General features: G+C 50.1%; 2 protein-coding genes across 2 annotated transcripts; one reads left to right on the top strand and one right to left on the bottom strand.

The window, feature by feature from the left end:
- Positions 1-5,142: 5,142 nt before the first annotated feature.
- On the bottom strand, positions 5,143-5,619 carry EDB93DRAFT_332468 (uncharacterized protein). The gene has a single exon (XM_041456119.1). It carries the CDS (start codon positions 5,474-5,476, stop codon positions 5,228-5,230), a length of 249 nt encoding a protein of 82 aa, XP_041308484.1. The 5' UTR covers positions 5,477-5,619; the 3' UTR covers positions 5,143-5,227.
- Positions 5,620-6,840: 1,221 nt separating this feature from the next.
- Positions 6,841-8,023, top strand: EDB93DRAFT_1103430 (uncharacterized protein; the record flags this gene model as incomplete). The annotated part of the gene is made up of 7 exons (XM_041447306.1): positions 6,841-6,853; positions 6,924-7,078; positions 7,100-7,276; positions 7,332-7,394; positions 7,448-7,666; positions 7,715-7,765; positions 7,820-8,023. 7 exons carry the CDS (start codon positions 6,841-6,843, stop codon positions 8,021-8,023), a joined length of 882 nt encoding a protein of 293 aa, XP_041308483.1.
- Between the last annotated feature and the right edge of the window lie 6,363 nt (positions 8,024-14,386).

Below are 14,386 nucleotides of genomic sequence, written 5' to 3'. Positions count from 1 at the left end.
TTTCAACGATACACACTTCAAGACGCTTGCAGAGAAATCCGATGGCCTGTTCGAATGGGCTCGTCTCGCCTGTGAGTATATCAAAAGCAAGAATGGAATTGGCCTTGGTCCTGTGGACCGGTTTGACGCTGTGGTTACCGGAACGTCTGAAAAAGGAACACGTCTGCTGGATATTATATATGGGCGCATCTTGGGAGAAATAATGCCGAAGGACGAGCAAAAGGAAGCTATCCCAGTGTTTTGCTCTGTGATGGGGCAAATCCTTGCATCGTTGGAACCACTTTCCATGCCTGCGTTGATGGCTATGCGATTGCGTTTTCCTGATGGGCGCAACCGTTACAACGTGGAAGACGTCATTAGGTCCCTAGGCTCGCTTGTCACCGGCATCGCGGATCCTCAGACTCCCATACGCCCGCTCCACGCATCCTTCTACGACTTCCTCAGAGACAAATCACGGAGCCACGACTTCTTCGTTGATGCATCAGCGGTACGGAGAGATCTTGCCTTTGCCTCGCTCCGGGTCATGGAGTCCGAGCGCGGGCTTCGCTTCAACATCTGCTCCTTGGAGAATTCGTACTTGCCCAACTCTTCCGTCCCCGATTTGAAGAAACGAGTCAAAGAATCCATTTCGGCTGAGCTATCATACTCATGTCGATTTTGGGGGACTCATGTCGGCTCTGCATCCTTCGAATCATCGCTCGCTAAGGAAGTTGAAGCTTTCTTCGATGGAGAGCGCCTCCTTTGGTGGTTGGAAGCACTGGCTCTGATGAAAAGCCTCAGTGGCTCGGTGGTGACCCTCTCATCCGTTGCAAAATGGTTTTCGGTGCGTAGCTCAGGCTCATTCCTCATTAAACGAATTCTTACGAGTAGTGGGGTGGTCGCAGGGTCATGCCGAGTTCACGCATGTTAGTTACGCTACCAGGGATACCCTGCGTTTCGTCCGAACTTTCGCAACGACTATCTTACGCAGCACTCCCCATTTATACTTGTCCGCTCTGCCGTTCGCTCCATCGCAGTCAAGAATGTTTTGCAAATTCGCGTCGAAGTTTCCTCGCACCCCCCGCATTGCTTCTGGCCATGTCGAGAATTGGCCTCAGATGGAAAAGATACTCTACGCAAATTCGGTTGTCAATTCGGTTGCACTATCGCCAGACGGAAAACGCATCGCGTGTGGTTTAGACAACGGGACGATCCAGTTGTGGGATATTGATACTGGGGAGGCATTGTGTGCCCCTCTTCGAGGCCACACTAGCTACGTCATGTCTGTCGCATTCTCACCGGATGGACATCGCATCGTTTCAGGTTCATGGGACAATACAGTCCTGGTGTGGGACGCGAAGATCGGCGAAGCATTAGGATCTCCCCTCTGCCACGATGACCATGTTCGGTCTGTTGCAATATCACCGGATGGTAAACGCATCGTGTCTGGATCGGACGACAAGACAATTCGGGTATGGGGCATGGAGACAGGCGAGGCATTTCGTGCCCCACTTCAAGGCCACACGGATATGGTTAGTTCTGTCACAATCTCACCGGATGGGAAACGTATTGTGTCTGGGTCATATGACAACACGATTCGGATGTGGGATATGGAGACCGGCGAGGCATTGGGCACCCCTCTTCAGGGCCACATAAACGCTGTTCACTCTGTCGCAATCTCACCTGATGGCAAACGCATCGTGTCTGGGTCATCTGACAAGACGATTCGGGTGTGGGATTTGGAGACTGGCGAGGCATTAGGTGCCCCCCTCAGAGGCCACACTGACTCTGTTATGTCGGTTGCAATCTTATCAGATGGAAATCGTATTGTGACTAGTTCGAGTGACAAGACGATCCGAGTGTGGAATGCGAAGAATGGCGAGGCAGTAGGATCCCCACTCCAAGGCCACACTGAGGATGTGTGGTCTGTTGCAATCTCCCTGGATGGAAGTCGCATATTCTCTGGTTCATGGGACAAGACAATTCGGGTGTGGGATGCCGACACCATTATGAGCAAGACATCGGTTGCCGCCCTTGAATGCCACACTGACTCTGTTAACTCGGTTGCAATCTCGCTAGATGGATGTTCCATCGTGTCTGGCTCGCATGACAGGACAGTTCGGGTGTGGGATATACGGACTGGCGAGGCATTGGTTGCCCCTCTCCGAGGGCACACTAGATCTGTTCTGTCAGTCGCAATCTCGCCGGATGGGAAGCGCATCGTGTCTGGTTCAGCTGACAAGAGCATCCGCATGTGGAATGCGAAAACTGGGGAAGCATCGGGTGTTCTCCAAGGTCACACTGATTATGTTCGGTCTGTCGCAGTCTCGCCGGACAGAAATCATATCATGTCTGGTTCAGATGACGAGACAATCCGGGTGTGGAATATTGAAACTGGCAAGGCATATTCTCTCAGTGGGCACTCCAGCTGGGTTTGGTCTGTCGCAATCTCATCAGATGGAAATCACGTAGTGTCTGGTTCAAATGACAGGACAATTCAGGTGTGGGACATGGGCACTGGCAAAGCATTCAGTGCCCCTCTGAAAGGCCACACTAGTCGGGTCCTCTCTGTTGCAATCTCCCCGGATGCATGTCACATTGTATCTGGCTCGATCGACAAGACTATCCGTGTGTGGGATATGGGGACTGGCGAGCTATTGACTGCCCCTCTTCAAGGCCACACTGACGATGTTAACACTGTTTCAATCTCCTCAGACAGTAATCGCATTGTGTCTGGCTCGGACGACCAGACCGTCCGGGTTTGGGATTTGAAGACTGGCGAGGCAGTGGGTCCCCCTTTTCGAGGGCACACCGAACCCGTTCTGTCTGTCGCAATCTCGCCTGATGGCAAACACATCGTGTCTGGGTCATCAGACAAGACCATCCGGGTGTGGGATGTAGAATTCCTGAACCGGCACCAATCATTTGAAGCACCTGCAATATGTTTTTCATGCGACCCGACCCATGCCCTTCATTCCCCCTCCTCCCTTCTCCGAGATTCTGAAGCCCCAGCTCCACCCCGCACAGACGGGGAAGGATGGATTACAGGTCCCGACGGACGGCTGCTCCTCTGGGTCCCACTCACTTTTTACCCGGGTGCAATGCATCGTATGTATGCCCCAGGCAACATGCTAGTGATTCCCAACAATACCCCACAGCTGGACTTGAGTCGTGTCGCACACGGCACATCATGGCACAAGTGTCGCGATAAGTAGTAGGTTTTATTGCCTTCATAGTAGCATCTGTCAGATGGACTTTGAGCGTATACCTATGTTGGTGGACTGAAGATTTATGCGCATTCTACAGATTTCATACGATACCTGTTTGCACTCCATCCAATCCCTTCTACTACTCATTGGGCTCCCTTTCGCAAGTTTTATTCACTACATTTACATACATGCTGTCCTCGTCTCCCTACTATATTCTCTAGAATTACTTCCCAGTTTACTTCCTGCAGGGCGAAGTGCACAAGTCAGAACCAGAACCACCAGTTGACAAAGGACACTTGGCGTCATCCAGTACCGTCCTCTCTTTGTCAGACTCCATCGCCTCCCGATCTAAACAGATACCTCGCCGTAATAACATTCTCCAACCCTCGAAGTCGTGCCCACCGGCATGCATGGTGGCGCTATACAGCCATCCGAACAATGAGATGAATACTGACAGGCGGTTCAGGTGTAAGCAGCTGTGCGTCCGTAATCAGTCTCTCCTAAGGATATCAAGGAGGACCTCGCTTACGATGCACATTTACGGGTGGAGGGTGGAAGGATCTGTGGGTGATCGAAGGAGGGCAGACGAAGAGAGGCCGCGTGTAGAAGTTGAAGGATGGTTTAGACATTGACTAGGGCTTAGAGGTTCATTCCTGTAGTACCTATGTTAGGACGATGTATAGAGCTGCGAGATAAGACCAATCTCCGTCGCACATAACGTTCGAATACCTTCATGATGCTTTGAGGCGCCTGTTGCAAAGGATTTGTGTTTGTAACGGTTAGCCAGTTAGCAATGTGTCGTGATGCTGGCTTGATAAGTTGCGGGAGCAGAGGGATAGCAAGGTGGATAGCATATTCGATTGATGCGAGGGCACGCTGTGGTAAACCTAGACCGCATATAGACAGTAAAAGTTCGGAGGGAAAAGGAGCGACGCGTCATCGTCGCTATGATGCGAACTATAAAAATTACTGGGAGTGCATCGTCAGCCTCTGTGCACTTTGACTGGGAGCGATAGTGAAAGGCTGCTTACCTAGGTAGGTTGTGTTGCTGCACAGCGGCACTGCCAGAATGCGAATTATGTAGACGAGTGGGTGGAATGAGCTCCTGCTGACAGTTGGTAAGTAACGAGCGCGCGAGTCAGAGAGAACTTGCCTTATCGCAATATTTAGAGGCTTGTCTAGCCACTGGGAATGAAGTGTCTGTTGGAATCGGTTGAAACACCTACAAGTGGTAGCATTAAGAACGCAAACAGCACCTGATGGTACCACGTTGAATTGTCGCGAATCCACATTGACGTTCAGAATAGAGGGCGATGAGAATGATGATCATTCAACTAATGGGAGGAAGGCCTGGGATGGTTGAGTAGAGGACATGCCTGTGGACGGGTCGATTGAAGTTCTATCTGCATGGCGCGTTTGATATATGGATGCCAACGCGAGCCAACTGTTCTTACTAAGGTGGTGTAAGTCTATTATTAGACTTACTGATCGCGAGGACCCGAGGTGTATCATATTTGGTGTGTGTCCGTATTTTGGTTCGTGCTTGCTGAATCCTCACAACATATCGACGGGCCAATGTGCCCATTTGCAACAGTACCTTGGCCCTCCACTGACAACACCGCACACGCACCTGGCTACCATCCAATTTCTTCAAGGTTTCTGCACCATTCTAGCATCCACCTCCCCTTCTCCAACCACATCTCCTTCAGCACGCTACACATTCTCTGCTCGATCCCCTTCTTGGCATATTGTATTACCCACCGCCCCTCTGATAGTCTGGCAGCAGTCAACGACAACCGACTCCTCAAACTGTCAACCTTCACGAACACATCGACAGCGTGTACTCGTCACTTTTTTTCATCGTCGCTGAGGCTGGAACTTTAGGACGTAGTCTTTGGAGGCTCGCTGATGGTCGGTTTTCTCTCCCTTTTCCGTCTTACGCAAAGACACGTCTCTCTTTCTTGATGCCTCTCACATACACATCGCACAACTTTTATTGTATCAGGACCTCAACACTCGCTTAGAACTACAACATGTCTTTACGTCTTGCAAATGAATGATATATTCAGTTTAACAGGCCAGGGGCAGAACTCGATCAAATGCGTTCTGAACACATACAAAAAGCCCAAGTCCCATCGTACTAGGTCGGGGATCGTCGATACCCATCGCCACCAGTAGGGGGTTGATAGATAGTGAACAGTCTTGCTGAATTTCGTGTAGATTTTGCAAAGATCGTGTATTTGAGCTTGAATTATAAGTGATAAAACAAAAGTCAGTCGATCGAACATTGGACCTTGGCGGGTTAAAAATTATCATTGGCCAGGAGCGTATAGTACATGCGAGATGTCGATGATTCGTGACGTCGAGAGGTTTCGCAACACGATGGTGTTTGGGCTAAGAGTTGATGTCATGACTCGTCAGATTGCGGAGCCGGAAGCACATGTACTAAGCCGCCTGCGGGGAAAATAGGCTGCCAGGCTCGTGTGAGGTTCTGTATTACGAAAAATAGTTCGAAACGACAAGTGCATAAGCAGCCCCCAAGGTCATATTGAGCCAGAGGGTGACCAAGACTCGTCAGTAAAGTCGGATATCATTGGTGGGGTCAACGTTCCATAACTCGAGTCGAAGCCTCATGGACGCCGGAAGTATGAACACGGTCATTGAGCCTGAGTCGGGGGTCGTTATTCTTGAGGACAAACCTCTCAACGTGAAAAGTCTGTGATACTTACATGCGCAGGCCTTCCGAGACACGACAGAGAGGTACAGATATTTTGGTGCGAGCTCAGATATGACGGTAGAGATTTCAAAGACACTAATTGTGATCAGTAAAGCCGGGCGTTGATCGTCCTGAAGGAATGTCAAGGGCATTTTGCGGGGTGAGAGTGGTATATCCGCAAGTCAAGTAAACATTATGCAGATTGCGAGGGCACATGAACGCATAGATATCTTGCAAGCTCAATCAGAGTCAAATAGCGGACAATAAGCTGAATACAATGTTTCACTTTGAGTTATACGATTGCCTCTGATCACGGAGCCCGCCATCCTTCCATGCTACCAGTGCTGAATAAATTAGTGAGACAAACTCTTATCCGCCACATCCAATGGTAAACGCGTTCGATCATTGGGTGTGTGCTACCAATGGATGTATGGATAATTGTTAATTGGCAGAACACACCCAAACACTCACTTTAAACGCTCTTGTCCCAGGAGAAATGTTCAACCGAACGCTCTCATATAAGTTGAAATAAAGCACAGTGAGTAATACATAACTTCGGTCATTTGAACCACCATCAGAGTCTCAGAGAAGGGTGGTGCTGCAGATTTCATACAAGCAGCGCTCAGTACTCGAATTCAGTGGCATATCAAACATACACAAACAAAGGTGGGCGAACAGTGTCACAGTCATGTCGCTCATCATGCACGGAGTCCGGTAAACAGCGTCCTTCCAATAAATACCATCGCTTTTTGAGCACTGCTGCACTACTATTTGCACCGAACAATGAGGTTTCCCGATGGGCCTCCTTTGACCCGATCAAGCTATCCCAGCTGCTTCTGAATCGATACCATTCCAGTATGAAAACAATCTGACCAATCGATAACAGGCGCTTCCAAACGCATGGCCATCGTATATTAAATAATACTCGTTACAGACATGCACTGCAGAAGTACGTATATGTTAGGTTCTACCCACCGCATCCCTCGTTCCATCTAAAACCTCTCAATACACACACTCAGCTATCCTTCCCACTTTCTCGATGAATGAAAACAATCCCTCTCAGAAGACGCCCTGGAAGTGGTTGAAGCCATGTCATTCAGACCCTCATTTGGCACAGGGGAGAAGCAGGAGAGGGGCCAGTCGAGATGTATGGACTTTCGTCTTTAGAGCTATGGTTTGTTTCTCATGATTACAGCCGTCCTCTCTCCCTGCTTCAAGGCATGGGTCTACTGAACGATCTTTGGGCTTGGTTCCCAAGCTCGTCAGCAAAGTGACCAAGCGCTTCGGTCGAGGCGCTAGACAGTCTCCCAACCCTGAACCCACAGCTGCAAGTTCCAGTTCACAGGACATCCAACATGTTCAGTCAAACAAAGTATGTGCAAACTCAGCACTGAGCGTGCTATGACCGCCACTCATCACTTCTACAGGATCTCGCCGTTCCTACACCCGAACCAAACCCTGAGCAGTCTTCCAATTCTGGTGTTGCAGAAGTAAGTGTAGTTCACAATATTCTGATCTGTCTTTTTCGATGATATGCAATCAGGCCGAGCATCTTGACCCGAAATTTGTGAACGAAAGAATTGTTGAAGCTACGAAAGGTGTTGCAAGCATCGGCCAGGTCCCAACAATAGTCCAGGATGCTTCTTCCGCGATCAACGAGCTACCATCCGTCTCTACTACAATCGATACCACAGTCGACAACTTCTCCGTGTTTCTTCGACCCTTGAAGGCGTTCAACACCATCGCCAACTCTATTGCAAATGTACAGCCACCTATATCTCTTCTGTACGCAACTGACAATCATACGCAGGTCCATCCCTACGCGAAGGTCGCATTGAGTATCTTCACTTGCGCGTCCAAGGTAGGCTTCTTCCTCGATCATTGGTGTTGCAGGTCTACAAAGTTTCGGTTGCAGATGATTCTCGATCAGGCGGAACGTGATGTCGCCGTTTCTACTCTACTCTCAAAAATATCTGAAGTCTATACATTCATCACGGAAGAGGAGGAACTGGCCAAGATTCAATCCATGCTAGCAATATATGGGAAGATAGCGCAGCAGACGCTGGAGTGTGCTGATTTTATCAGCCATTACTCTGAGACGAAGAGCGCATGTGAGTAGATTCCACTGCTTCGTTGCCTAGGACTCAATAATGCCTGTTTGCATAGGGATAAGGCTCGGCAAGCATGTTTTCGACGAAACGGATGCAACGATTCAGAGCTACAGCAATGTTCTCGACGGTCTCATGCAGCAATTTCGAGACAGGGCGGCTCGTGACACCGTTGTAATCGTCCACCATATGGGTAAGAGACGCTTTCAGGTCTCTTTTAGCCTCATCTGACATTCCATGACCGCTGGCATAGCTGAGAGTCTGGACCTCGTAGGGATGGAGTCCGCAGCGGGCGCCGGATTGAATCCGTCCAAATGTTGTTTGCCAAACACTCGGCAAGACCTGCTGAGTGATATTAAGAATTGGATCAGCAGCACTGAGGAGGGCGCTCCACGCGTGTTTTGGTTGTCTGGCACAGCAGGCAAGGGTAAATCGGCCGTTGCCCATACAATAGCGAGGTGGTATATCGAAAACGGTGGTCTTGGCTCTTGCTTCTGCTTCGATCGTACTCGGCAAGCGGATAGACGTCAGGACAGAATATTCACGACCGTTGCAAGGGAATTGGCGGACTGCAACCCTATCATGCGACGAGCCTTGGCGCACACAGTTCGTGATCATGACGGACTCAAGCGCACACCAGATATCGCAAAACAATGGCAGGAACTCATCGTCGGACCGATAAGCATTGCCTCAACAGCGATAGCTGCACCCGTCCTGATTGTCATTGATGCATTGGACGAGAGCGGGGAAGCTAATTCTCGAGAACAGATTCTTTGTCTGCTCGCTAGCAAACTGAACACTTCTACCTCACAACTATCTGAACTCCCAGCCAACTTCCGCATTCTCCTCACTTCCCGCCCACTCGAAGACATTCATAACACTCTGCACGCCGTCCCACACGTTCGCCATGTTTCCCTGGATAACGTTCCATCTGAATCCACAAAGCTCGACATTCAGCTTTACATCTCCCACAAGCTGGAAGACCTGCGCTTACGTCGCGTCCTCAACGATGCGCACTTCAAGGATCTCGCTCTGAAATCTGACGGCCTGTTTGAATGGGCTCGTCTTGCCTGTGAGTACATCAAGGGTACGAACAAAGTGAGCGTGGGTCCGGTGGGCCGTTGCAATGCTGTGCTTGGTGGAACGTCTGAAAAGGGAACACGTCTGTTGGATATCATGTATGCACGCATCTTGGAAGAAATCATGCCCGAGGACGAGCGCGGGGAAGCTATCCCGGTGTTTTCCTCAGTGATGGGTCAAATCCTTGCCTCATTGGAACCACTCTCCATGCCTGCGTTGATCGCCATGCGATTGCATTTTCCCGAAGGGACTTGCGATTATGAAATGGACCGGGTCCTTGGGCCACTAGGGTCTCTTTTGACCGGCACCTCAGATTCCGATACTCCCATACGTCCCCTCCACGCGTCCTTCTATGACTTTCTCACAGACAAATCGCGGAGTCGTGACTTCTTCGTTGATGCATCAGCGATACAAGGAGATCTTGCCTTTGCCTCGCTTCGGGTCATGGACTCAAAGCGCGGGCTTCGCTTCAACATCTGCTCCTTGAAGAATTCGTACTTGCCCAACTCTTCCGTCCCCGATTTGAAGAAACGAGTCAAAGAATCCATTTCAGCTGAGCTATCATACTCATGTCGATTTTGGGGGACTCATGTCGGCTCTGCATCCTTCGAATCATCGCTCGCTAAGGAAGTTGAAGCTTTCTTCGATGGAGAGCGCCTCCTTTGGTGGTTGGAAGCACTGGCTCTGATGAAAAGCCTCAGTGGCTCGGTGGTGACCCTCTCATTCATTACAAAATGGTTTTCGGTGCGTAGCTCAGGCTCATTCCTCTTTAAATGAATTCTTACGAGTAGTGGGGTGGTCGCAGGGTCATGCCGAGTTCGCGCATGTCAGTCATGCTACCAGGGATACCCTGCGTTTCGTCCGAACTTTCGCAAAGACCATCTTACGCAGCACTCCCCATTTATACTTGTCCGCTCTGCCGTTCGCTCCATCGCAGTCAAGAATGTTTTGCAAATTCGCGTCGAAGTTTCCTCGCACCCCCCGCATTGCTTCTGGCCATGTCGAGAATTGGCCTCAGATGGAAAAGATACTCTACGCAAATTCGGTTGTCAATTCGGTTGCACTATCGCCAGACGGAAAACGCATCGCGTGTGGTTTAGACAACGGGACGATCCAGTTGTGGGATATTGATACTGGGGAGGCATTGTGTGCCCCTCTTCGAGGCCACACTAGCTACATCATGTCTGTCGCATTCTCACCGGATGGACATCGCATCGTTTCAGGTTCATGGGACAATACAGTCCTGGTGTGGGACGCGAAGACTGGCGAAGCATTAGGATCTCCTCTCTGCCACGATGACCGTGTTTGGTCTGTTGCAATCTCACCGGATGGTAAACGCATTGTGTCTGGTTCGGCCGACAAGACAATTCGGGTATGGGGCATGGAGACGGGCGAGGCATTTCGTGCTCCACTTCAAGGCCACACGGATACGGTTCGTTCTATCACAATATCACCGGATGGGAAACGTATTGTGTCTGGGTCATATGACAACACGATTCGGATGTGGGATATGGAGACCGGCGAGGCATTGGGCACCCCTCTTCAGGGCCACATAAACGCTGTTCACTCTGTCGCAATCTCACCTGATGGCAAACGCATCGTGTCTGGGTCATCTGACAAGACGATTCGGGTGTGGGATTTGGAGACTGGCGAGGCATTAGGTGCCCCCCTCAGAGGCCACACTGACTCTGTTATGTCGGTTGCAATCTTATCAGATGGAAATCGTATTGTGACTAGTTCAAGTGACAAGACGATCCGAGTGTGGAATGCGAAGAATGGCAAGGCAGTAGGATCCCCACTCCAAGGCCACACTGAAGATGTGTGGTCTGTCGCAATCTCCCTGGATGGAAGTCGCATAGTCTCTGGTTCATGGGACAAGACAATTCGGGTGTGGGATGCCGACACCATTATGAGCAAGGCATCGGTTACCACCCTCGAATGCCACACTGACTATGTTAACTCGGTTGCAATCTCGCCGGATGGATGTTCCATCGTGTCTGGCTCGAGTGACAGGACAGTTCGGGTGTGGGATATACGGACTGGCGAGGCATTGGTTGCCCCTCTCCGAGGGCACACTGGATATGTTCTGTCAGTCGCAATCTCGCCGGATGGGAAGCGCATCGTGTCTGGTTCAGCTGACAAGAGCATCCGCATGTGGAATGCGAAAACCGGGGAAGCATCGGGTGTTCTCCAAGGTCACACTGATTATGTTCGGTCTGTCGCAGTCTCACCGGACAGAAATCATATCGTGTCTGGTTCAGATGACGAGACAATCCGGGTGTGGAATATTGAAACTGGCGAGGCATATTCTCTCAATGGGCACTCCAGCCGGGTTCGGTCTGTCGCAATCTCATCCGATGGAAATCGCATAGTGTCTGGTTCGAATGATAAGACAATTCAGGTGTGGGACGTGGGCACTAGCAAGTCATTCAGTGCCCCTCTCAAAGGCCACGCTTATTCAGTACTCTCTGTTGCAATCTCCCCGGATGCATGTCACATTGTATCTGGCTCGATCGACAAGACTATCCGTGTGTGGGATATGGGGACTGGCGAGCTATTGATTGCCCCTCTTCAAGGCCACACTGGCAGTGTTAACACTGTTGCAATCTCCTCAAACGGTAATCACATCGCGTCTGGCTCGTCCGACCAGACCGTCCTGGTTTGGGATATGAAGACTAGCGAGGCAGTGGGTCCCCCTTTTCGAGGGCACACCAGATCCGTTTCGTCTGTCGCAATCTCGCCTGATGGCAAACACATCATGTCTGGGTCATGGGACAAGACCATCCGGGTGTGGGATGTAGAATTCCTGAACCGGCACCAATCATTCGAAGCACCCGCAATATGTTTTTCATCCGACCCGACTCATGCCCTTCATTCCCCCTCCTCCTTTCTCCAAGATTCTGAAATCCTAGGCCCACTCTGCACGGACGAGGAGGGATGGATTGTTAGTTCCGAAGGACGGCTCCTTCTCTGGATCCCGCTCACTTTCTACCCATCCGTGATGCATCATATGTATGCCCCAGGCAACATGCTAGTGATTCCCAACAATACCCCACAGCTGGACTTGAGTCGTGTCGCACACGGCGCATCATGGCACGAGTGTCGCGACCAGTAGGTATTGTCTGTCAGATGGACTTTCGGCATGTACCTATATTGATTGACTGAAGATTTATGCGTATTCTTTTATACAATACCCGCCGTTTGCACTCCATTTGTTACGTTCTGCTACTCAATGGGCTCCTTTTCGCAAGTTTCATTGGTTATGTTTACATACATGCTATCCTCGTCTCGCTACTATAATGATTCTCTAGAATTACTTCCCAGTTTACTTCCTGCAGGACGAAGTGCGCAATTCAGGGCTCAATGTGAACTTGAACCATGTCACCATCCAGCACTTCCTCTCTTTGTCACACTCCGTTCCATCGCCTCCCGATCCAAACAGATCTCTCGCCGTAATTAGTACCTGGGCCTGCATGGTGGCGCTATACAACTACCAATACTGATCACAGGCAATTCAGCAGGATCATCATTCTTGCAGGACGTGGCGTCATCGACCTTCTAGGTCCTGATACATTGAGTTGTAACACTGCGAACTGTTTGACGGTGTCTCCAGTAGTGGCATCTGATATTCGGATATCTTTGCGGTCTCCACTGATGCAGACGGAGACCATCTTGAGTGAATGCGACTCTGGATACCAGTTCTCCATTTGTTGTGTTCCAACCGTACCTGCTGCTAGTTTTCTCGAGGACCGACTATTCCACTTGTCTCCCTCTTCTACACGCATAGTGTTTTGTTGCATGATGCACTTGGTTGTCCGTTGCAAATCTCCAAACGATATTCCCATGGCCCTTGGACGGCTCGGAGATAGGCACTTTTGTGACCTGTCTCTTGTCGCAACTTCCCAGACTAGGATATTTCCATTCGATCCTCCACTCGCAATCCACACCCATCACTCTCCCACCTGTTTCCCGGTGTCCAGATTGCACACCCGAAGATTGTTGTCGACCGAGCCAGTGACGAGGAGACGGGTGCCGAGGATGAAAGCTACATGTTCTTTATGATGGTGGAGCGTCAATTTGCATTTCCTTTCGTACACGCTGGGCGGGCGCTTTGGGGATGCATTATGAGTGGTGACCCCCATTTAACATTCAACCTTGTTTCTGGGTCTTAGGAGCGTTGAGGAAAGAGCGATCAAGTGCATGCGATACGGTGAGTAGGCGCCAAGTTCATCTCGCGTCAGCCACGCTTCTTTCGCAGTAGGCGCAGTGATCGCTTTTACTGTATTTTGACATGTCATGGCTGATGCTAATTTTCGGCCACAAGAGATCTCTTCTGGCACTTTTGTGCCTTAAGTTGTATAGGTTGTTTCCAATGTTTGACCCACTCTTTGGATCTCTTTTCGAAACAGCGACAGATTCACACCGGCGTCACTTCCCAATCAAGAACGCGAAAGTTATTTGACGGTTCCACACTGAAGACTCCGTGCTCTTCAACGATCCAAGGCTTTCTGGATCACGGTTAGTCTCCCGTAGCAAGACCGATAGGAAGAAAAAGCCGTTCCTTCTATCGACCTCGGTAGATCTGCGCTTGAATGGAACGCAAACCACCTATTTCACGTTGTACTACGTCTGCGCCCGTTCCCTGACAGAAAGTTCTGAAGAGGTTTTCCAAAATTTCAATCGCCCAGCAAAGTAACCATTGCCCAAATTTTGTCGGAAAAACGATGAAATAACTACTACAGGGAAGGTCGGAAAGTTGCAGTGTCACGCGTTACGTTCCCGGTCGCATTCCTCATTCTTGTATCATCTCGATACTCCTTGAGGTGCAACAGGCAAGAGATCGGAATAGTAGAATTCAGGCTGTCGTTGCGACTTTGTGAATGTCGGCTTTCAGGTTGTGCTTTCACCTCGCCGGATTTCAATCTCGATTACGCATCCTCGCTTATGAAGCGCTGAGGTTCGCCTCTTGTCCTCCTTCTCGCGCTCCCAATTACAGATATCAGAAGCACCATGAAGCACCTACAGCTTGCTTGCGACAAGGAAGCGAGAACTGCACGGATATAACAGACTAAAAGGCTCCTTCGACAGGGATCATCCATCATTCCTTTGATTTGTTCCCCAGGTCGTGATCAGACGTGCTGGGTTCGCCCAGTGTGTTCGTTTTGATGCCTGAGCACGTGACTCTTGGCCTGTATATCCCTCCCCACTTGGACTTGAACGTTGCAACTGGTGACGCAGAGTCAATCCTTGGCCAGCTTTACCTCTTGTCCTACTCAAGTTCCAATTGATAAGGC

Source organism: Suillus bovinus, assembly GCF_016758785.1.
Source record: "Suillus bovinus strain UH-Sbo-P2 chromosome Unknown EDB93scaffold_22, whole genome shotgun sequence".
Lineage (NCBI taxonomy): Eukaryota > Fungi > Basidiomycota > Agaricomycetes > Boletales > Suillaceae > Suillus > Suillus bovinus.
Note: the sequence above shows the minus strand (reverse complement) of the source record. Positions and strands in the feature narration are given on the sequence as shown.